This window comes from Triturus cristatus, chromosome 6 (genome assembly GCF_964204655.1).
Source record: "Triturus cristatus chromosome 6, aTriCri1.1, whole genome shotgun sequence".
Classification (NCBI taxonomy): Eukaryota; Metazoa; Chordata; class Amphibia; order Caudata; family Salamandridae; genus Triturus; species Triturus cristatus.
In genome coordinates, this window is record NC_140589.1 from 1,149,391,760 (window position 1) to 1,149,417,447 (window position 25,688).

A 25,688-nucleotide genomic window follows, 5' to 3' on the forward strand; every position below is an offset into this window, starting at 1 on the left:
CTAATGCAGTTATGACAGGTTTGGCAACTACCCCAGGGCTCCCTCCCTACTCATATTAACGCCGTCGGAGGTAAGAGTCCAGCTTTGCTCATGTTGAGCTGGATCAAGGGATTTGCGGGACTTCCCCCATTTCTACAGGAAGCACAGCAAGGAAACTATCAAGCCGACGGAGTGCAACTTTTCGTCTGGTCGGAGAACCAGCTGGAAAGCACCGTATCTTGCTTAAGTGCTTATGCAGAGTTATGTCAAAGTGCTTCAATTAGGCAGGAATCCCATGGCGACCCACATTCACGGCAACGCCGTGGCAGAAAGAGTTAAGTGGAGCTGCAGAAGTGAACAACGCGGTTTGAAAAACTGTTTTGAGTTTACATAATCGAGGACACTAACAAACAACGGGAGGAAGCAAAGAAAGACGTTTTCAATGACAATCAAGGCACAATAAGAGTACAGAGCAACAAAGCATTCATAACATAGACCACCATGCCCTTTAAAAAGAAACTGACCACCCTGGAGAGACTTATGAGAAGAGAGATAAATACATGTTTGGAGATCTCATCTCTTGAGAACTATTTAAAAGTCAACAGGGTCCATAGAGGACTGAGGATCAAGGATAGACAAAACCAATAGGTCTGCCCTTGGCATGCCTCATTTTAATATCTTTAGGCCTCACCTTGACAGCTGTCTTATCGAGACCTTTTGTTTTCTATCAGAGGGCTAAAAGATAGCTCGGTGCTTATCATTGGTTGGCTTCATTGTCACTCACATTTGCTTGCTTCTTATTGGTCAGCTACGGCAGGGTTCATTCCTAATCTTGTGTTGTCCATCTCTTTGAAGATGGACACATACTTCAGGGGTGGGGGAATCATATCGCCCGACGCCCGAACCATGTTGATGTTTATGATGGGCAAGAAGATTTAATGTCTAGTTTGTCCGACGGACAAGTAGACATTAAATTGCGTAAATAATAAATATCGGAGCTGTGGGCACTCAGGAGCGCACAGCCAATCAGAAATCACAAAAGAAACTCAGAGAACCTTTCGAGGCCTCTGACAGTCATGAGCATCGGATCGCGCTCCCCTCTCCTGCGTCGCAATCATGTTACCAGGCACAGGAACAATCTGTGCCCCTGCGTCTTTTAAACATGAATTGAGCGCTGTCAGCAACTCAGCATTTCAGCACGTGAGTTAACCGCTGAGGGGCCTGAGGTACCAGCTGCTGCAAATGGGTGTCTCACCCCCCCCCCCACTTCTAATAATCTGTGCTTTGACGAGAGCACCAAGACGCAGCCGTGCAAGAGACTTGACAGTGAGTATCCAATACCGGTGAGGCCCGGGATTGTAACAATGTTAATGGTGAGGCTGCATGCTCCCGAGGCAGGTGGGTGTCTACTGTGAGCCTTCATGAGTGTGTTACATCGATCTGTTCTGCCAGAGGTGTATGCCTGCCACCTGTTAGCGTGGGAGACTGTGTGTCACTTTGTGTGTGAACTGGGACTCATTTGGCTTGTTTTTCGATGGTTTTCAGGAAACACTGGCAGGTCAACTGGGAGGTCAACTCGTTTCGTCAGGATCACAAATTGCCTGAAGAGAAATTCAGGATTAGACTGTTTTTTTCGAACGCAGTTAACAATTTTGACACGACTACGTACCTTGCCAGTGAAACTGAAGCCTGTATCAAAAGTATGTTTTTTGTGGTCTTTATGGTTGTGTGGGCGACTTTGCATGTATTTTGGGATAGTTTAAGATGAGTGGGTCTGTGTATGAGGTATTGGTGATGTCTAGAGTGTATTTTTATTATTCAAGGGGGTCCGGGATGATATTAAATTAAGACTATTGGTTATCTCAGTCTGGGGGTGGGCTTAGGGGACACTCTGCAGAAGAAAAAAAAGAATGTCTGCGCATTTCCGAAGGTCATGAAATGCAGGGCATCTCAATGCCTCAGAAAAGCTGCACATGAAAAAGCAGGAAAACATTGCTTCAATGCAACGCACTTTCAGCATTCAGTAGTAAGACTTGGGAGGGGGTGAGGGAGGAGAGGGGTTTTCATTCTTGTCATTTCGCCCTCTGCCCTTTGTAATTTGCTCTGGCACCGTCCTCATTCTAGGAATCGGATGTAGGTTCCTGCATTTTTTTGTCTTCTCGTCCCCTTAACTCTGTGTGGCCCTGTGCTCCGAGATCTGGCCCCCTCCGCACCCTCTACATTGCTGAATGGGTATAAAGGATATATGAAAAGCTTTATGTTGTGCTCAAACACGAAATTCAGTTTTCACAGGGCCTACACTTCCCAGCTGTCTCTCTGACTCGGTCTCTGAAGCAGCCAGGGCATGCATTGCAGTTTCACTTAAACTGCATGTCCCCGATACCCTTGTGCATCAGACACTGGCGGTATCTGAAATGCAAGTGCAGATGCACGGCTACTCTATTTATCTAGTGCTGCAGCAGAGTACTGGCCCATCAACCCCATAGCTTCTGCACCAATTAAAACAAATATGCAGTTGCAAGGATTTTTCGGCCAGTTCCCAACGACTTGGTCTACCTCTCAACTGAAAAGAAACGCTGTGCTCTGAACTTGGGCCCTTTCGACTTTAAAATGTAGTAGCTTATTAGGATCTGGGCTAGTGGTGAGATGGTAAGAACCAGTCTATGGTGTGTGCGAGATGAACACACACCAGTAAGATAGCACTGCCTATGAGTGCACCTACTGCATAATTCTTGTGCTGTGCACTCTTAAGTGCAGGTCGTAGAACCTTTACACCCCATCACTTATCCTTCACAATGCAGAACAGAGCACCTTCAGGAATGGGATTACAGGGTGCATGAGCAAGAAAAATAGCTCAGTGAGTTCACACACCTTGCTGCCACCATAAGTGTAATTGTTTAGTTCACCTGCACTCTAGCATGGAGCTCCAACATTCCTAATGTCTTCTTTCTCTGCCTTCGTCCGGAAATATGGGATGTGATCTGGTTGCAGTAGCACTCCAGCTAAAGACTCAATCCCAAAGTGTGTTTGTCATTTATTAAGACCTAACTGGTTCCTAGATTACTACAGATCTATATTTTAGCAATCTACCCCGAAACCGTTTCTGGCTAAAGACCCTGTGTGAAAAAAAACAGTAGCACATTTGTGTGTTATTGTATTTACGTATTATCTGTAATGAAGGGTGGGGCAATTACTGGAGGGTCTTTTGCCTGCAACCATCAGCAGTAGGTGCTGTATACATTGCTTTATGTTCCAGTTATTAATTAGGGGTGTTAACTTTATTTGTTGTCAGTGCAAGGTGTGCGTTTCCATTTTGTCTGAAGTGGTGGGTAGGTTCAGGTTGAGAGGAGTTGTAGATTTTCCTTAATTGCTAAAGTATCTAATGCACTATACATGATGGTTCGTGTGTATTTGAAGACCTTTACACCTCTTATGGCTAGGGCTAGGAAGCAGGGAGAGATGGGCTTGTGACATGTTGGCATTTGTGCAGTGCTTTGGTCCGTGCCCTAAGTATGGTTTTGGTGTACCCCCTGCTCCCTTCCTCCTACAGCTTTATTTGGTCCTTCAGGGAAATACTAGATGTGAGTCAGTCTGCAGAAGGGGTTAGATGATGGTCAGACACCACAATAACAGAGAAAATAAAAACAAGTTGTGGCACTTCTGGATGTTTGTTCAGCTGAACAGTTAATATTGGATTTAGACACCCTGGCAGCTGAAGCATAAATAATCTTAATTAGTCAAATTTGCCTTGAATATCCATCAGGGCAGGAAAGGGTTTCCAACTCTACTGTGACTGAGCCCAGGTGTCCTTGCTAGGTGTGACATGGAATGCTGAGTCTTTCCAGTGACTCGCTATCCCTCCATCACAATGATCCTTAGCCCCCCCACTTCTAGATTGACTGTTTCTTTAACTTAGCTGTCCTTCCATTTGCCGTGAGAAGGGAATTAAGTTTTATTTGCTGCTATGTAAGTTTGAGTGTGTGTCATATGTTCTACATAACTTTTGTTCTGAGTTAGACAAACTTGCACATCCACTGAAGAGTTGCCTCTCCATATCAGTGAAGCCTCCGCTGCTGCTTCCGCCATTACAACACCGGTACTGTGCACGAGAACCTTGCACTGATACTGCCAGTTTTGTATATGATTCTTGTGTGGGAGAAGAATGTGCAGATGTTGCCTTGCAAACACCATAATATAACCACCTTACACCTGCCCAGGAGTGTTAAAGGAGAAATTGATTTAACTTCCCCGTTAAAAGTATAGAAACTCTGACTAGAATCGTGGATACGGTCTAAGTGAACCACAGTAACTCTGCTACGTGATTTTGCTGCTCCATGAAGAGTTGATAAGCTTGGCCAAGAAGTGCAGTTAGTCCCATCCACATATTTATCAGAACATCTCTTGCATAATTTTGAAGCAGGAGAGCTATGAGTTGGCCATACGAAGGAGAAACCCCTTCTGTCCTACAGGTTCGTATTCCGACACAGTCATCCCCAAAGACAGCAAGAAATTTAGTCAATTACCAGTCTGCACTCTGTCTTTAGATTATCATTTCTTTACATATGAAAGTCTGTCACAGACAAACCTGCTGATACGAGGGTGCAGTGCACAATGACATCTTCACACATGCTGTACAACTAGCCAGTTCAACATTTGCATATAAGTATGCATCACCATTCACTGCATAATTGAACTGGCGTTTGAAATATGTATTGCATATATGTTGCACTGATTGCAGTGCAGGCTCTCTGTGCAGACCTAGCTTAGTGATTTATACAGTAGGTAGGGCAAGCAGATATTTACAGAGGGCAAGTAGATTTCTGTAACATTTTGTCCCTTGGCCAAGTAGCTTTTTTAAACATTTCCACACCCCGGATACTTATGTCCTTCTCATGTTCATTTTTTTAGTTGCTACTTTTTCTTTGGATATAAGCAGTCTACGAGATAAAGTCTTTTTCAGCTGGCTCCTTCGTATACTTTGTTGTAATCTTCTTCTTGGCATGATCTGTTAAGGAACCCCTAGTGTGGAATGTGGAGCGCTGTGTTCAGTGCATTCCACGTTCGACCTAGGAGGATGAGATTCTGAGCCTGGCAGTTGATAACTGGCTGGCCAAAGGAGAGCTTCGCTTTCCATGCAGGACAACCTAATTGAATAAAGAATTGCTGTTCTCCTACCTGAGTCCATCTGGTGTTTGGAGTAGACCGCATTTTAACATACTTCTACCCCTTCCGTGTTGCTCCCCTGTTCGTCTCCTTGCTTCCACCCATTTTCCCACTTTCTGTTGTCCAGGTTAGCTTGATATCACCCTCTTCTTTGTCCATGATGGCTCGTCCTCACCCTACATACCTCCTCTGTCTGTGTTGGCTTGCTCCACCGTCATTCCCTCCTTAGAATTGTTGTCCGTGTTAGGTGGCTCCCCCACCCAACCTCTCTCACTCCCTCCCTCGCTCACTCCATGCGTTCTTCGTGTAGTCTTGAAATCTTTTGCTGTCCATGTTGATTTGCCCCCTCGCTCCCGCCATTCGTTTTCTGCATTGGCTTTCCCCATCTAGATTCGCCCCCCCCCCCCTTTCGTTGTCTGTGGTGCCCTGACACCTCCCTCCACTGTCCGTGTTGGTCACCCCATCAGCCATTTAAAAAAATTAAGTGATAGGACATGGACGCCGCTGGCTGTGCCATAGCGCTTTTTCTTCCCAACCACTGCTCTTCATGTTGCACCCCTGTTGCGTGCCACGTTGCCAGCAATAAAAAAAAAAAAACACTATGCCCTTGCAAGCAATGGCCGCATCATAGCCATTTTTATTTATTGCAGCCAAAATGCAGCCAGCTGCTGTACAACATGGCTTAAAACATTGCCAATGCCTTGCATAGGCGAGATCTATTGGCTTTGTGTGTGTGAATTGACGATTTTAACGTTGTAATTGTCAGCGCTTGCTGTATTTTAATCATAGAACGCTGACCGGTGTTTCCCTAGGCCCGCACGTCATTGGCCGGACTGATAGGCACGCCTACTGCCAGCAGCCGCACCCCCTACCCTTCCTCTCCACTTCCTTTAAGGATGTGTTTTTGCCGGAAGCGCAGCGGCCGAGCGCTTAAGGCAAGCTCGTCTGCACTCGTCTGCGCCGAGACCGGGCTCAGGGCTACCCCCCTGCCCGAACGACTCTGAACCCCGGAGCTTATAGATATAGTGAGGAAGCACTGATGTTGCTGAACCCACTGTCTGGCAGAACCCACTGCCCACGCATACTCCCTAACCTGGAGTCCGAAGATAAGAAACCCTGTCCCAATTGCTCTGGCCATCTGCCACAGATTAAACCCCTTCCATTGAAATCATTATCTAAGATAGATCAGACCCCAAGTGTTAGACCCTCCTCCTTGAAGCATATGGAAAACAAGCACTCCACCAAGGGAAAACTAAACAGTGGACTATTAAATGTTAGATCCCTTCCGAAACATGCAACGGAAATACAACTGCTAATTGAATCCAACAACTTAGACATCCTATTTGTAACCGAAACATGGACTACGATGGGAGCAGACTCAGAATTAGGGCCGGCATGTCCGGTAGGATATAAGATCGCTCATAAACCCAGGCCCTTGGGACGAGGGGGAGGAATAGGAATTATCTTCAGGGAAGATTTAAATATTGTTACTTTGTGTATTGACGCTGTTTCATGCGTTGAAATACTCGGGATATCGATCAGATATGACTCAGGCTACTATATTACTGGCCTAATCTGTTATAGGGCGCCGGGCCACTTTAATGCAATGCAACAACAGGAACTGATCACTGTTATCAATAACATGGCAATATCACACAGCAGGTTATTAATATTGGGAGATTTTAATTCAGGGGATAACGACCTATCACACACGGCCTTAATCTTGCAATAATTTGGGCCTGAAATAATGGATAACCACCCCCACACATAGGCAAGGGAACATACTGGACCTAATATTCGCTGATGAGGATCTCGTCACTGTGGGATTAACTCTACCAGTAGACTGGTCCGACCGCCATCTTATAATTTTTAACATCTACATTCTGATTAACACAGAATCAACAAACACACAGACTAGGACCTTCATTAGCCGCGATTGGAAGGGTCTGCTAAAAAGGAAAGAGGAAGGGAAGTCCGATTTTAGTCTAGTTGGGAATTCGATCGATCCTGAGAATGATATCTCTACCAACTACCATTTATTATGTCAAGAGGTAACCAGGCAACTTAACGATATTGCACCATTGAAAGTTATTAGAAAAAGAGGGAAACCCTCTGCGCCCTGGTACACGGATAAACTGAAAGAACTGAAAATCATCTGCAAAAAGGCGGGGAGGCGCTGGAGAATAAACTATCTAGAACAGGAGAAGCTGGCCTGGAGACAGACATTTGGGCATTATAAGAAGGAAATTAATATCGCCAAAGCTCACCATTTCTCAGATTTAATACTTAACAGCTCCAATAAATCCCGTGACACTTTCAGATTAAAGAGTTGTCTCATCCTGAATGTGCCAACAGCCAAATTAGACCATCACAAGAGCTATGCGATGGTTTAGCTTCCTTCTTTCAGGAAAAAGTCGCTAAAATAATCGAGAATATGAAGGATGCCTCCTTCCCTCAAGTGCAGGGTAGCAGAGAGAAAAATGAAGGAAATATAAGATCCTTCACTCCAAGGGCCACCCTGGAGAATCTCGAAACCCCGACAGAATCAGAATTTGCGAAGATAGCCCTCAGTACAACTTCAGGATCCCCGCTGGACCCCCTCCCGCACAAAATAATAAAGGAATTTGGGAATTAGTTTTTCCCAGTACTTCGACAGCTGTGTATACAGTCCTTTAACACAGGCACTGTACCAAAGGACTGGAAATTAGCAGTCGTTACTCCTCTGCTGAAAAAAATCTAACCTTGACCCAAGCTGCCATAAAAACTACCGACCCATATCACTCTTGCCTTATCCTATCAAGATCATGGAACGGCTGGTCAGCAGAGGCCTGGCCCTCTTCCTGGAAACTAATAACATCTTGGAGGAAGAGCAATTCGGCTTCAGACCAGCACACGGGACCGAGTCAGCTTTGCTGACGGTATTGGACGATCTACGAATGAGGGCGGACAGGGGAGAATCAGCAACTCTTATCCTGCTCGACCTGTCCGCCGCCTTCGATACGGTGAACCATGACATCCTACTGACTAGACTGCAGAACGTCGGGGGAGCTGCGCTTGGCTGGCTTCACTCCTATCTGTCAGACAGACAGCAGGCAGTAGCAATTCCTCCGTACCAGTCAGAGTTTGCTCCTGTTCCGTTCGGAGTCCCACAGGGGTCGGCAATTAGTCCAATACTTTTTAATATTTACATGCAACCCCTGATGGGCATCATCAAGACTCACGGCATCAGCGTGATCAACTATGCGGATGACACGCAGCTGATGATCTCCCTCGATGGCACTCAGGCAGACTCACTCGAAACTTTTCACACCTGTATGCGGGAAATGGCATCATGGCTCAAACAGAACTCCTTGCAATTCAACAGTGATAAAACTGAAATAATGCATTGCAAAGTAGGCAGAATTACCAGAAGCCTACCTTCAGACTTCTGGAGCCTAGGGAGTCGTTAACCCCGGTAAAGTCAGTAAGGAACCTCGGAGTGAGCTTTAATGAAAATCTGAGTCTTGAGACCAATGTTAACAAGCAGGTAGGCAGCTGCTTCGCTCTATTAAGAGGACTGCGTAAGCTGTTGCCTCTTCTACCAACACAGGTTAGAGCCACTGTAGTAAGAAGCACAATACTTAGCCGCCTTGATTATTGTAACTCCCTACTTCTGGAGTCCCCTGCCTACTTGATCTCTAGACTTCAGACCATTCAGGCAGCTGCGGCAAAACTGACTCTCTCTCGAGGGCGAAGAGCCTCCACTACCCTTGCCTTGGCTGATCTTCATTGGCTGCCTGTACGCCAGAGGATCTTGTTTAAATCCCTATGCACTGTCTTTAAAGCAGTACATGGGTTGGGCCCCCGTCCACTTCAAAATAAATTTAAGTGGTATGAACCCACTCGGTCCCTTCGATCCTCCTCTTCCAGACTCATCGACACCCCAAGGGTCAGGAAAGCCACCTGTGGTGGGAGAGCCTTTAGCATAGCGGCAGCACATCTGTGGAAGTCTACCCATTGATATCAGGAAAACAGACGAACTGATGGCCTTCCGAAAAAAAGGTGAAAACCTGGCTCTTCCCCAGAACCGAACTATTCAGACTCACAAGATATCCCTCCTGCTTTTCCCTGATGCACAGAGTTCTTAGCTATGTACACAGCGCCAGGATGCCCGTAGGGTTATAGAGCGCTTTATAAATGACATAAATAAATAAATAAATAAATAGACATTACTTTTTAGTTCACCGCCTACCAGACAGAGCAGCTGTCTGGCTATGAGAAAGACATCTTGGAGACTTTCAGAGAGTTGCCCTGGGAATGAGTTCTTAACTCCCTATGCTAAAGCCATGTTTACAGTATTCTTCCACAAACCCGTTTTCTGTAATACACAGGCTTTTAAATCTTGTTCTTATATCGTCACATTTGCTGGGCATTCAAAGTCCGAGGTCAAATGTCGAGCTGTGTTTTCGTGGGAGCCGAGCGTTTAAATTGCTTTCGGCTGACTTCAAAGTGAGAGAGTTTATAGGCAAGAGCAATGCAGTGTACTTTCTCCAAGCAGCCTGCTTGTGCCCTTTTTTAAGGTCTCTGCTAGACAATGCATGCACTGTCTCGAAGAGACATGTTGTGTTCTATCTGCGGCCCATCCCCTATCATTGGTAAACTTCACCATCGCTGTCATTTTCATTGATGCCATTTGTCATGGCATGCGGGGGTCATGCCCTCTTCTTGTGTTTGGCCCTCCCATAGCGCATGGACCAAGTCCATGTCTCCTTACCCTGCTACTGGTTTGTTTTCAAGCACTCCATAGGAGTATTTCAGGCCGTCTCCCTTGTATACATACACACAAATGTATGCATGTGCACATAAACAAATGCATTTCTTAAAGAGTTGTTAAAACACTAACAGAACTTTATTTTGTACGATCCCATGGTATTGGAGCACTTGCTTCATCGTCCGTCTTGCCATAGCGCAATGACACGTTGATGGCATTGGAGCTCTTTAAATGCTCACCAGTTACATTACACAATGACACATTCATTTTTGTTGCTGAGCCTGCTTTAATTAAGGTTTTTTTTCTAAGTCATTGCCCATCTCCCCATCCCCCCTGCTTCCCTGCTTGACCCGTCCTCCACTACCTCCCCTGTCGCTGCTTTTTAAAATATTTTTTAAGAGTTTTATATAGAGCGAACTAGACTCGAGGCATAGGGTATCAGAGCGCTTTACATGAGCACCAGTTTCGCTACAGATGGACACGTTCATTTTTTTTTTTTTGTTAGGCACGTGGAGATTAACTGATTTGCGCAGAATCACAGGATGTTGAGCATCGTTGCCGAGACTCGAGCCGGGTTCCTCAGTTTAGAGGTCGACTGTTCTAGTCGTAAGGCTACATCCTCTACTGGAACGCTTGTTTAGTTCTCCATCTTGCCATAGTGCTAACACCAGCCAATGGTACTGAAGTACTTTAAGAGCTCACCAGTTACATTATGCAATGACACATTGATTGTCGTAAGCAAGAGAAAGTGTAAGTGATTTGCACACAATCACAAATTCTTCAGCCGACCCAGAGATTCAAACCTGGTTTCCAGTTCTCCTGTAGGCCGCTCTGGCCTTACGCCACATCCATGATTGACTTCAGATCCTCATTTGTTCGCCAAGACCCCGCCAACACCAAACAAGCATTGGCAAAGCCAATAGATCCCAGGGATGCCTGAGCTACTGGCTTTGCCAATGTGAATGTCTTTTAGCCAAGAAGTAGCACATATGCTGTTCAGCATGCCTAAAAATCACAGAAAAAAAGCTCTATGATGCGGCCAACACAGGCCATGTCATATCCCTTTTTTGTGTTAGGAGTGGCAGGAAAAAAAAAAAAACACAACAGGGGGGTGAAGAGACTCTGAGTCGGTTCAACATCTTGTGATTCTGTGCTTTCAGGTGTGCTGCTAGACAGCAAGTCTTAAAACATTCATAGTGACAAGGCCAATCAGACCAGGCATTGCAGAGGCCTGTTGGCTTTGCCAATGCTTTTTTTATTTTAGACATAGCTTTTGAGATGGCTATCTCCTTCTTCAGCTGCACAAAGCAATTGCCATTTTTTGGAAATTCCTCTTCTTTGGCGAGTCCATTTAATTTGTGAATCTGCCTTTTCAGGAACAAAGTACAAAACCGCATTTAATTCTCAGCGTCAACATAACATGTGGTGATCTTGGACAATTTACACTGCTTATGGGCCATTCACTGTCAAGCACAGGATAAGATCTTTTCACAGGAAACAGCAAGCCACATTGTACCACAATTTAACAGTGCTTGGTTTTTCTTTTGATGTGTAATGCATATGCTTTATCTATGACATCTGTGGCAACCCGTTTTGGAGAGTTGAATAAGTTTAAGGGCACTTTTTATGAAAGCTTTTGCGTTTATGTTTAGCTACACAGTAATTCTTCATTCCGCCCGCAACTGTGCCTTTTTCGGAATACATATTACTGGATATAAATGATTTCCTCATTAGTCCTTTCAGCAACTAGGGTCATGATTTCAATGGTGCAGCAGGTGCAGTGGCCAAAAGATTTAGTTAACCCACCGCGTATTGAATATTACAATATTTTACTAAGTGCACACCTTGCAGGCCCTCGGGTAATGATTTAAACGATGCAGCGGCACAGGTGCTAAAAGCTCTAGGAAATACCCTGTACACCAATTATTGTTATATTTTACTACTAAACAAGCATTCACAAGTGCAATTTCCTTGCAGGCACTAGGGGTAATGGTTTGAATGGTGCAGCATATGCAGTGGTAGAGGGGCCAAAAGCTCTAAGAAACTCACTGAACCCCGATTATTGCTATATTTTACTACTAAACAAGCATTCACAAGTGCAGTTACCTTGCAGGCACTGTCCAAAGACCCCTCCATCAACAAAGCCAACTTACATTGATGCATGATAAACGTAAACTGGATCAAGGTCAATTGTCTCAAACTCAACACGAACAAGACGGAAGTCCTGATTTTTGGGCACAACACTTTGCCATGAAATGATGCCCGCAGGACTCAGGCAACACCCCACCCCTACCCCCAACATACCATGCCCACAACCTCAGTATCCTCCTGGATAGCATAGCAAGCTATCCATGAAGAAACAAAACAAATCAAGGCAGTCTCATCCGCCTAATTCCACAGCCTCCGCAGATCTTCAGGTGCCTCCCAGTCAACACCAGAAGGACATTCACACAGGGCCTCATCACTAGCAGAGTGGATTATGGAAACACACTTGATGTAAGAATCACTGCACGCCTCCTTAAGAGACTCCAGACAATACAAAACTCAGCAGCAAGAGTCATACTCGACCCAAATCAAACCCCTTCTCAAGGAACTACACTGGCTCTCGATTCAGAAGAGATGCCAGTTCAAGTTGCTGACCCACGCTTAGAAGGCCTTGCACAACGAAGGACCAGCATAAATCACAAAACACCTGACCTTCCAACAAACGACCAGACACCGCGATCTTCACCCCTCTAAGAAAGCTCCTGGATCCACCAAACCAACAACGGAGGACAATCCTTCTTGCACCGGACAGGCAAAATATGGAACAACCTCCCCCTGCTCCGGCAATTCAAGAAAGGATTAAAAGCCATGGATGTTCGACTAATCACACCACCACAGAGCAGCCAAACATCTCTAGCACCTCAAGACCCTCACAGTTGATTTGCCACACTGTATAAATGTCTGACTGAATAGATACCAGGAGTTCTAGGTGATGCTGATAAACTGTGCACACTGGCTCTGGGATCAAGAGCTCTCACCAGATGGAAAGATGTTTGACTCCTGTAACCAGCACCACCAGAAACCACCCTGCAAAATCTTTCGGCCACTTCAGTTGTTGCACGAGCAAATATTTCCAATTCATAACTGTTGGTAATTCCATGCGCATTATAGCGGAAAGGGGTCATAAACATGGGGTAAACTACACCAAAAACCGTGGCGTTTGGGTTCTTAACATTACTTATTACCAAGGTTATAATGGAGTGCAAAAACATGCCAACCAGCCATAAATGCACCAGGGATTTTCTGCATCTTGTGTTAAACTTGTGAGTCTAAAATATCTCGTAAGAACACACCGAGACTCAAACGGAGGTGTGGCAGAACTCCCATAACTTGCGTTGATAACTTCTGTGTGCACTTCATTCTTTGACGGGAATCATATTGGAAAAAAGAAAATGTTTGGAGAAATATCATTAAGAAATGCCAAATATTTGCACATAAAGTGGTTCCAGCTATAACATATTGTGGTTCTCCCTATTAATAACTCTCCAGCTTACAGGGCTGGTAACCACAAACAAATCGGTATTTGAAGGACTACACTGCTGTATGCCCGCTTCAAGATCTTTCAAGCATTTTGATACACAAAAGAACTTTTTGAAATGTCACCAAAACAGCCAACAGATACAATTAATCGGTTGGAAGCTTCTTTCAGCTAATTTATGAGCACAGATTTCAACAATGGTACATTCACAAATTGAAATTTTCCGACAGCATAAGTCCAGCCGTGTTTATTTGCTGCAAACTGCGATACACCCACTTAACACAATACCATTTAATGTTAATTCTGGAACTTAAGAGATTTTTCCACACCCTACACTAATTTACTTAATTGTAAATGTTTACATATTCATACCAACTCCACTGCAGTCTACATTTCAACTTTTTAGACAATCAATCAATGTACACGATATATTGCCTTGTAAATGTAACTTTAGGAAAAACAAGAATTGATATTTAGTACTCGGTGATCCTACAACTTAAGTTGATATTTTGACTGAAACAACAGACTGGAATTTGCCGCAATCTGTTGATGAGAAGCAAAAAATAACCAGAGGTGCTACTATTTTCTCCCTATGTAGAAAAATAACTGTGGTCACTGCTTGCTTTCAGGACGAGGACTACCCAAAGCCAAAATGATGGTTGCCCTGGTAAAAAGAGCCTGCAGCTATAATTGTGGCAGAAGAAAAAAAAAGTACAGCTATAAATATTCCTCGAGTATCGCGAAACAATGTTTTTGCAAAAATCCTATATCTATACTCTAACAGTGAGCAGAATCCCATACAAGGAGCAAACTGAGATGTTCATTTGCGTGACCAGTTTGACTACAAATAGAAAATATGTGATTAAAGTTCAATGTTTAATACGTTCAGCGTGGAACGGATAAACTTTCCAAACAAGTTGACGTCTGAGATTTACAGACCGTTTAGTTAAAAATGAAGAGTCGTAACATAGAGTCTTTCGGTGAATGCAAAGCCAACTCTTACAGGAAAACCTAAGCTACGATCTCAGCAAACAAAATGTTCTAGACTGTGAATCTGGAGACAATAACGGAAGACAAGTCCTGCCTGGGTTTAAATTCAAATCACCAGCTTTTTAATATCAGGAATAGATACTATGCACTTGAAAAGCTTCTTAAAAACAAACAATCACAAATTGCATATCCACCACAATGCACAGGGAGGGAACCATGCACAAGTAAAGGCCCTGGGACGTTCTGAGGCCGTCATTGTTCAGACACTGACCCTGTGTAGGAAAGGCAGCCTAAGACACCAGAGAGGATGTGATCTTCTGTGCAAGGGAGGGGAGGGGGCTTTGGTCGCACGTCTGGCTTTCAGATCGACTACAACCTGCAGAAGTGCCTCGTGTCATAAGTAAATAACACACCCAGCCTGTATCTTTATTTTGCATTCTGATACCTCTAGTGCTACATTCATAAAAGGGCAAAACAAACGCCAACTCCAAATATACTAACAAAAAGCAGTATTGCGTTGAACTGCCGACAAAGAGCCACAAGTGGAGTCGTTGCTCTGCGCTTGTCAGTGTCAGGACAACCTTCTGCACACTGGGCACCAACCAGACCAAGCCATTACACAATCCTAGGGCTGATGGTCCCACTATTGCTTTTGTTTACTTTTATGCCCACCCAACATCCTTTCATTTGTATACCCTTTAGTGCACTACCGGTACCTCCGCGGGTAGGAAGCTTCACACGTTGGGCGGACATTGTAAATTTTTACTTTTTCCTGTACATTCCTCACCCATGCGTGCTGTATTGGATTTTGAGTTGGTGTACCCTTCATTTCAAGTCTCCTGTTTATCTTTGTAATGTTCTATTATGCAACACTTTTCTCTTGTAACGTAACTGGCTCTATTGTACAGCGCTCAGACACCTTCGGATAATGTCCGCGCTTTATAAAAATGCACTAAATAAATAAATAAATGCCCAATTTATACAGGCACGTTATTTCCTGAGAAGTGTTTTTTGCAGGTTCAGACATCCGTCCGTACTATTTTATGCCCTTTACAACGCCCCTCCGTCCCCCATGGAAGGCGATGCTGAAGTTCCACTGGCCTCACCTTGTACACATCCCCGTATGTGCCGCTGCCGATCCTCTGGATAAGCTCGAAATCCTCCTGCGGGTTGCGCCGGGACAGGTCAGAGCTCGAGTTCATCGTGCCGCCCCCTGCACCGGCCAGACCTCTCCTTCTGCCGAGGCTAGGGCTGCCCCGTGGGGCTATGCGGGACTCTGATCGTAGCCCTCCTCCCTCCCTAGGAAACCAAATCACAGCATTAATAGGAGCCTGCGAACCCCCAACATGGCGTCGGAAGAAGATAGTGCGCATGCGCTACCAAGGCAGGAGGGACGCAGCAGGCGCAGTGATGGGCGTGGTCGTAAATGAAAAGAGGCGTGGCTAACAGCGGGAGCAGCGCTGGAACAAGCCTGGAATGTACTGCTTCCAGCAATTCCCTCGAGCAGCAAGGCGTGGTCTGCTTGTTTATGGTTGCGGCTTCCCAGTATGAAGGCGTGTCTATGAGGCGAATAGGCGTTGACTTAGGGGTTAATGGGTGTGGTTATGAGGTGAAGGACCGTGGCTAAAACTAAGGGAAAGCCACGACAGGCCTGGAATGTGGTTGTGGTCACACCTGCTTAACTTCGGCGAACGAAAGGACGGCCCTTACGAAAACAGTATTACAACTGCAGATACACTGAGGAAACGTTTTTGGAAGTGCTTTCGAAGGACGTACATTAGTAATTCGTAGATCTGTAAATACAAGTAAAGACGTGCTCACCTTTTACCCACATTGAGCCAGGGCCCATGGTGCAGATCGGAGCTTCCGAATCCCCTCTACTTCCACGGGCGGAGCGGTCTCACAGACACACACGCATACACACATCACACGCTGGTGGGGCCCATTACACCAACATTCGTCCTACCACTCTTATCCGTGCCATGTATAAGGGGGAACACTTTCTGATACCTAACCAATCTGCATGTACTTTGAGGTCAATGGCATCAACTTAGTTGCTTATAAATCTAGCGAAAACATTTCAAAGAATATGCAATAAATTCAATAAACATAACAAGGAAATAACCACCCGACACAGAGATTCAAACAGAATATTTGTTTATCTAAAATTGTAGGAAAAGCCAATTAAATGCAAATTCATTTCTCTCATATTTACCTATTCTGTCTAAATGTCAGATCCTAAGTCAGAACCGGTCCTCAGTAGAAGAAACGAGTTTCCTGCAGTCATGTAGAGTCTCCGTCCTCTCCGTCAGCATAGGGACCTCGTATCATCAGTTCGGGAAGAAGTGGCGCTAGACCTCTCTAGCCTACTAATATTTATACTAAAATTTACATTCTGTAAAGTTACAATTCATTGTTCAGAACGGATGAATGGCGGAAATAATGTCATCTTGGTACATTTGCGAAACTGTGCGAGATTGTCTCACACTTAGATTGTCCCAAATAATGAATAGAAAATTGAATGTCCATGGCTAATTCAATACTTCTACGGATGTCTTTTTAAGATAATTTGTATCCCAGTGGTGGGATCATCAGTTCATAAGTTCAGCATTCGTATTCGATACAAATTTCATGTTCAGGGGCTCTTGGCATCCGTCCTGGATTTGTCGTCATGATCATGGCTTTTCAGTTTTGTCGAGTGGGCAAGGTCACAGACAGCGCAAAGCTTCCTTGCAAAAATTTCCATCAACTCGAATGCAGGCTGCGGGTGGTAGCCATTTTCTGGTAGGCCACAATGGCCAACTTGAATGAAATAAGACATAAAACAGAATTACTGCACGGAAATGATTATACAGTGTTATTCCCCTGCTAATACCCTTATGTGTATGTATTTATCTAGCCATTTGCGACATCAAAAGCCATTAATGCATATTAATTATAAGCGCAAATGCTGGAGCAGGGTTTTCTATTTAAACCCGAACATCAGCTTATATTTTTATATGTCTTAATTAAAATTACTAATAATTAATTACTAGATATTAAGTTTTGTCGAGTGTTTTAATTGATCAACCTTACTAATGAAAGAATTACACGTGGGAATGCAATTGCATGGCTTAATTAATAAGTGAACTAAGTTGGTGAGCAAATTAATTAAATAAGTGTGGCTAAAGTGCTATTTGTTATGTGTTTGCGCTTAAAATTAATATGCTTTAACGCTTCTTTATGTCGCAAAAGGCTAGATAAATACATACACATAAGGGTATTAGTGGGAATTAACACTGTATAATCAATACAATGTAGAAACGTTGTTTTGTGTTTCTTTTTAATTAAGTTGTCCATTTTGGCCTGTTGAGAAATGGCCGACATCTACAGCCTGCATTTGAGTAGATGAAATATGAATAGAGGCCTCGCTGAAATGGTTGAAAATGACCTCGGCCTCTGTCTGAGCTAAAAGTTATGAAAGGACGACAACTTTGGGATCGTCGCCAGATATCCTTGGAGGAGAACATTTGTCACAAATGAACATTTTTGATAAACAAGCGGTGGCTTCACTATAACTCCGGAGAAGAGCATTCATGGATGTTGCATATTTAGTTTGACTTCCTTTTTCCGTGTTTTTATTTTTGAGATATCCGAGAGTGGAGATTTTTCTAAATGTTGCGAGCTAACATCCTTTCCTGCTCGCTCTGCTCAGCGGACGTTTAGAGTTTGTTTGTAACTTTTAGTATGTAAGTTTTGGTATAAATATTGTTAGACTAGAGAGGGTCTAAGGCCACTTCTTCCTGAACTTATGCTCAAGAGGATCGATGCTGACTGAAAGGACGGCGACTCGAGAGACTTTGATTCTTTACTGAGAGACCTGTCCTAACTTAACATTTAGCCAGAATAGGTAAATATGAGAATAATGATTTTGCAATTGAATAACTTTCTTATGAATTAATTTAGATAAAGTAATTTCTTGTTTGAATTTCAGTGTCGGGTGGTTATTTCTTTGTCATTTATTGAGATCTCAAATGTGTTCTTATTGTTTAAATCATGACTCAAGACAATTCAATTAGGTTGCATTGACCTCAAATTAGATGCAGATTGATTTGGGAGTTCTCTTGTATAATCAGTGTGGATAGAGTAATAGAATGAATGTTGGTGTGATGGGCCCTAGCGTATGGTGAGTGTATGTGCGTATGACTGTGAAATTACTCTGTCCGTGGAAGTAGGGAGAATTTATAAGCTCTGATCTGCAGCAGTTTCCTGGTAGCAGTATGATGGTTTTGATTATTGTCTTGATCTGATAGATTGCTTGTACATAGGCTTTTGGATTTATTGATTTATTGATTGATGTTGATACATGTACTAACACTAAATGTTGAAGTTGTCGAATTGAGTTATATGTAGTGTGTACGGCTTCTGGGACGTAGGGAGTCGGTGACGGTTCCGTAGTAGGGCAGAGGGAAGTGAGTGCTGCTCTCGGGAAAGACGGGATTGTTGGCCCTGTACGAATGCAGGGAAAAGCGTGTGACAATTGAAGTTGCGCGTCGCATTGTCTGGGTTCGATTCAGTGACATCGTCGTGTGTTACTACTAGAGACATATTTTCTGTATAAAAGGAGTGTGTATGGTAGCAAAGGTTATCTGTGAAACTCTGGTCTTAAGTCGCAGGGATCCGTAAGGTTTGCCGTTAAAGCTTACCGCTGGAGAAGTAATAGGTATTCTCTGAGCTTGTTTGAAGGACTGGGCAGAGGTAAGCGCTGCTTGGTTAACGTGTGTTATAATTCTGTAGCAGGACAGACTGTTCGCTGTTCTCGGGAAAGACAGGATTCTGTGTAAATGCGCTACATTTTCTAGTGTGAAAGTGCGTGAATGTTTGGGCATTTAGTTGATTGTGAAACTCTTAGGAACATTCCGGGAGAAAACAGTTAATGGATGCATGTTAGAAGGGCAGAGTAGAGGGATCTGCTACTGTGTCAACGAAAGTAATAATTCCGTAGTGGAGCAGAGGTAAGCGCTGTTCTAAAGAGAAGCAGGATTCTCGTGAGAAAGGTCTCTACTATTCTGTGGTTAGCGAAGCAGACAATGGAGATGTTTATATGTTGTAACTAATAGATTTGTAGAATCTGAAACAGAGTCTACCGAGAAGGCTTTGTGAAGGAGGGGTAGACGAGTGACAGGAGACAGGAGTAGAAGCGACTGCAGCGACTATTGACGTCAGAAAGACCGCGCTGTGATTGGACAGTGGGTTAGAACAGTGCTCGCGCTGTGATTGGTGCGTTGGTGTGAGCCGCGCAGGGATTGGAAGAAGTACAGGGTGACGTAGACGCTCCGGGATTGGTGCGTTGGTGTGAGTCGCGCTGTTATTGGACGAAAGATCGTACAGTTGTGGGAAAGGACTAGAGGGTTGTGGTAAACGTAAAAATGTATTACCAGACAGAAGAAAAGAAGAAGAAATCCTTGTTCAGTAAAATTAAAAAGTGGTTTGACAAGGATAAGGACATAATAACTAGAGAGGGTGAGTTACTACCTCCGACAAGGACTCCTGCATCCTTCATGGTTGCGAAATATGGGTATCATACCTGTATCTGGTTAGACAACTGGGCAAAGTACACTAAAGAAGATGGTGTTCTAGCATTCCCGGAACATGGTTCATTTAATCTGGCCGTGTTAAGAAATTTAAGGGAAAAGATGATGTGTCTAGAGCCTAGACCAAGGCCGACACAGTTCGAGGCATTGGTGGAATGGGAAGATGAGGTGCATGAGCGAGAAAAGCAGAGGACTGGAGGTAACTATAGGTATATGTTCGGGAGGAAATATGATCGTGAAACTCATCATGATCGAATGAGGAGATGGCGAGATGCTAGTATGTCAGAGGGACTATATCCGATGAGAACTGTTGAGGAAACAGAAGGGAGGAAAGGTACGGAAAAGGCACATGATGCAGAATTGAGGAGGTATGGGGCTAATGATTATGAGGATGAAGTCTTGGATGACATGATTTACAAGAGACCACCTCCATATAGACCAGAACCGGAAGTGAGAACACCAGTTGCTACTCCAATAAGAGATACTTTGCAGATCATTAAAACAGAAGTTGTGACCCCTGATTTGAAAAGTGGTAGCTCTTTCGCGGAAAGGGGGAGAGAGAGAGAGCGAGAGAGAGAGAGTGCAATCGGGGATGAGAAAACAAGAGAATTAGCAAGAACCACATCCGAGTTGACAGAGAAGATTAGGGAATTGACAAAGAATCTAGAAGCTGTTACAGTGCCTGTAACGATAGGTCCGGTTATGCCTATTTTTGATAAGCAAAGAATGGGTGAAAGTGGTTTGACAGTTCCATATGTGGGAAATGGACAAGTTAGTTCAGGGTCAGGAATGAGGACGGAAGAGAATCATTTGAGACAGTTGAGACATGACACATGCGGTGGAGAGTTGGATGTACAGCCAAATTCAGGATTGAATACTGGTTGTGTGGGAGGATCCATTTTGGAACCACAGAGGATGACAGAACAAGTGAGTGCAGGGAAGAAATCTACCGAAATAACGGCTGAGGATTTGAATGATTGGATGAGAGTTCTCCAAAGGAGGGATAAAGATTCTCAGGCAATTGATGTAGCCAGGTTGCGTATAGAACTGGAGGAGCTTATAGCAGGGACAATTCCTACAGAGACTTTAAAGGATCATCATGATGGAGAATTGTTGTTCATGTGCAAGAGTATCACATGGAGGGCTAGGAATATGCATGACAGGTTAAAAGGAATAGCGAGTGAAATGGGAGTTGACATGGACAAAGTGAAAGCTTTGCAGAAGCCTTACCGAGTGGATTTTTCTGACAAGGACATTGAGAATCTAAATGATGTTGGCAGAACAGGGCAGATTAAGGAAATTATTTCCTTATTGCGAAAATGGGGTGATGTGGAAAGGTGGAAGGATAGGTGGTATAAGAAAAGAGAAGATACAGTGGACAGGACTTACTCAGCTTTCCCCATGAGAGAAAAGGAAAAAACAGTGGATGCTTATCCTATGAGAGAGATTCCAGGAGGAGGATATGTGCATGTCCCATGGACTAGACAGGATATTTTGTCATTTACGAATGATTTCCCTCGACTGAGAAAAAAGCCTGTCGAGTGGTATAGGCAGGTAGACAGGTTTGTGAAATTGTCAAAAGTGCTGTGGATTGATCTGAATAGTCTGTTTGATATAATTGTTCCAGCAGACTTGTGGGCAGAGTGTAAAATAGTTGTAGATTGGCCTGCTAAGGAATACCCGAGAGATCAGAAAACAGGAGCTCCAGACCCGGAGGTTATGAAAAAATACGAGCAGGTTATTGTGTTCCTGAAGAATAAGGTACCACCTAAAGAGACAGACTGGGTTAAGATAGATCGAACACATCAGGAAGCAAAAGAATCAGTTCATGCTTTTTATGAAAGGCTGATACTGGCTTTTAAACAGTTCAGTGGAGATGAACACCTGGGTGATAAGGATTTGAGTCATTTTGTATACAGATTTGTATATGGCCTGAGACCTGAAATAAGTGAAATGATACGTGAGCACACAGTTGATTGGCAGAGTAAGAAGATTGATGAAATCCTGAGACATGCGAAGTACTTCAGTGATGAAATTGAGGCAAAACAAAGAAAGCTGAAGGAGAAAGCAATGTGGGCACAGGTGAAGGTTGCAGAAAGACAGGAAGCACAGTTGGTTGAAGAAGCAAATAATCCAGGAAATAGGCCTAGATATGGTACAGGAAAAGGAAAGGGGAACATTGAGGAGGCGAAGAAAAAATTCCCGTTCCACAACTGCGGAAAATTAGGGCACTGGAGATCCGAGTGTACCAATCCACCATTAGTGAGTAATGAGAATCAATCATTGAATCAACAGGTGCAGAACGAGGGGTGTAATCATCAACAGCAACAGCAGAAGGTTGTCAAGCAGCAGAATCAAGAGCCGAAACCGCCATTGCCGCAGAACAGAGGGTCCCAGAAATACGAAAAAGACTCAGGATTCTACAATGATGAACAGGTAAACAAACCGAGACGTACGAATCCAGTACAACAATACTGGTTAAAGAATGAGGGAAGTGAGTCTGAAGGGGACTACTGACGGTGCCGAAGAGAGGAGGAAGAGTGCATACTTGGAGCAACTCTAGAAATAGACCAGGCAGGACCATTTGTAGATGGGAAAATAAATGGGGAAAGTGTTACTTTTTTAGTAGACACAGGAGCGACGAGATCAACTGTCAGGTCAGCAGATATAAGAAATCTTCCTCTCTCGGGCGAAGCAATCCAAGTGGTTGGTGTGTCTAATACACAGATTAAGACTCGTCTTACTGAACCAGTAAGGGTAAGGATAGGGAAATTTTCAGATATGCACAGATTTGTGGTGTGCGACACTAGTCCAGTGAACTTGTTAGGTAGGGACTTATTGTGTAAAATGAATTGCACAATTTTTTGTACTCCGGATGGAATAGCCTTTGAGACACCGGATGAGGATGTCTTATACAGGATGACTCTAGATAATAGAGAAAGTGAGATTGTTGGAACATATGCTGTATTTAATCCAGATGACTTGCCTCAGGAGTTGAGAAACACAGTAAAAGCAGCAGTTTGGGATTTTACTGGAGAAGATGTGGGATTGATGAATAATGTAGATCCAGTAAAAATTACAGTGAAAGAGGGAATCTCTTATCCTAATATCCCACAATACAGACTGACACCAGAGATAATTGAAGGAATAACACCTATAATTGACAAAATGATCCAGCAAGGTATTTTGAGAGAATTACTGAGTAGCCCATGTAATTCACCAATAATGGGGCTGAAGAAACCTAATGGGAAGTTCAGGATTGTACAGGATTTGAGAAAAGTTAACAAGATTGTGGTATCATGCTGTCCCATTGTGCCAAATCCGTCAGTGATTTTGTATCAGATTCCTCATGATGCTGAATGGTACACAGTAATTGATTTGTGCCATGCTTTCTTTTCAATTCCATTGCATCATGACAGCCAACCGATTTTTGCATTTCGGTTTGGACAGCGTATTTTGGCATGGTGCCGTATCCCACAGGGGTATACAGAGAGCCCTTCAATATTCAATCAGTTGTTGAAGAAGTCTTTGGAGAGTCTGACAATGCCAGAAAGCTCAGTACTAGTACAGTATATTGATGACCTACTTGTGGCATCGAAGACACGTGAAGCCTGTGAAGTAGATACCATAGCTTTACTGAATCATCTGGCAGATGGAGGATTAAAGGTATCTCCAGCCAAATTGCAATTTTGCAAGAAAGAAGTACATTATCTTGGACACAATATTGAAAAGGGTCTAAGAAAAGTGACCATTGACAGGATCAAAATTATCAGAGGAATGAGAGCCCCAATGACCCAGAGAGAAGTGAGAATGTTTTTGGGAATGGTGGGTTATTGTCGTCAGTGGATAAGTAATTTTTCTCTGATAGCAAAGCCACTGATTAAATTGACCAAAAGTGAGGTAAAAGACCCATTGGAATTGAATGCAGAACAAATGGCAGCATTTGAAGAATCAAAAAGATTGTGTGAAGCTCCTGCTCTAGGGATGCCAGACTATGAGAAGGAGTTTGAACTGTACTGTAGTGAGAGAAATGGATGTGCACTTTCAGTGTTAATCCAGAAACATGGACGTCTGAGGAGGCCAGTTGCGTACTTCTCATCAACACTTGACCCAGTAGCTGTGGGTTTACCAGGTTGCCTGAAAGCAGTAGCTGCTACATGCAGAAGTTTGGAGCAGAGTGAGGGTATAATAATGGGATATCCTGTACGGGTGTTCGTACCTCATGATGTGGCAATTCTTTTGACAAGAAGCAGAACTCAATACATGTCACATAGTCGGCTGACTAAATATGAGAAAATCATTCTGGGAGCATCAAATGTGACTCTTGAGAGATGTGTGAATGTGAATCCAGCAACACTCTTGCCAGATGCTGAAAATGTGAGTGTGAGAGATGATGTTGATCATGATTGCTTGGATGTGCTTGATTACTGTACAAAACCGAGACCAGACATAAGAGATCTGCCACTGCCTGAGAGTGATCATGTGTTGTTTGTGGATGGATCATGTCTGAGAACAGAAGAAGGTGTGCTGAATGCAGCATATGCGGTGTGTAAAGTTTCAGAAGTTATGGAAGCTTCACCTTTGAAAGGAGTTAAATCTGCTCAAGTAGCGGAATTGGTGGCGCTGACAAAAGCTTGCAAGATTGGGAAGAATGTGAGAGTGACTGTAATGACTGATAGTCAGTACGGATTTGGAGTTGTACATGACTTTGGCCAGCTTTGGCTACAGAGAGGTTTCTTGACTTCGAGTGGAACTCCTATAAAGAATGCTGAAGTGATTGGGAAGTTGCTTGAGGCGATACAGCTGCCTAAAGAATTAGCAGTTGTAAAATGTGCTGCTCATGGACAGGGAAATAATTTTGTTACTCTTGGTAATCGGTTTGCAAATGACATAGCACAGTATTGTGCAAAGAACAATCACTCTATTAACAGGGGAAAGGAAAAGGAAATGTCTTTTTGTTCTGTGATGTTTACTAATGTCCTAGAAACATGGGATGAGGTGAGGCAGTTGCTGGATGAAGCAGGAGATGAGGAAATGAGAGATTGGATCAAAGCAGGTTGTGCACCAAGAGAAAAAGATCATGTTTGGATCTATAGGGATGGAAGACCAGTCATGCAAAATTCTATGTTGTCAACAATGGCAAGGATGTATCATGGCCAGGGACACCTAGGGAGGGATGCTATGATTAGGGGGCATATGTATCAAAACGGGATGTATTAGGCAAATTCCCAACGCAAATTTAAGGAATCACTAATTTAGCGATTTCTTAAGTTTGCGTAAGCATTTAAGAAATCGCAAATTGCGATTTCTTAAATGAAATGTAACACTCACCAAAGGATTGCGATTAATCCTTAAGAAATCGCAAATTACCACCAACTACTAGTTGGTGTTAATTTGCGATTTCTTTTAAAAATGCACGTTTTGTAATTTTACAAAGTGCCACGTGACGCACATACATGCCCTTAGGGCATGTATGTGCGCCATATGACCACACATGCTAATTTCAGGGGTGTATCAGGGTGTCATCTTGACACCCTTGCACCTTAGAAATTATTCTCAAATTGCGATTAGCAAATTGCGATTCGCAATTTGAGAATTACTTCCCATACATTCCTATGGGTCTCCTGGCCCATAGGAATGAATGGGCAGGTATTCCTTAATTGCGATTTCGCAATTTGCTAATCGCAATTAAGGAATTTTAAGAAATCGC

The 25,688-nt window shown here is 43.6% G+C and overlaps 1 protein-coding gene across 8 annotated transcripts in view; it reads right to left on the reverse strand.

Moving 5' to 3' along the window:
• Positions 1–15,773, reverse strand: part of MAP4K3 (mitogen-activated protein kinase kinase kinase kinase 3) — a 1,115,786-nt gene extending 1,100,013 nt beyond the window's left edge. For all 8 annotated transcript variants that reach the window (XM_085612074.1, XM_085612073.1, XM_085612071.1 and 5 more), the window contains exon 1: positions 15,512–15,773. In XM_085612074.1, coding sequence (XP_085468200.1) covers positions 15,512–15,607 — 96 coding nt within the window. In that variant the 5' untranslated portion in view covers positions 15,608–15,773. The remainder of the gene's footprint in view (positions 1–15,511) is intronic.
• Between the last annotated feature and the right edge of the window lie 9,915 nt (positions 15,774–25,688).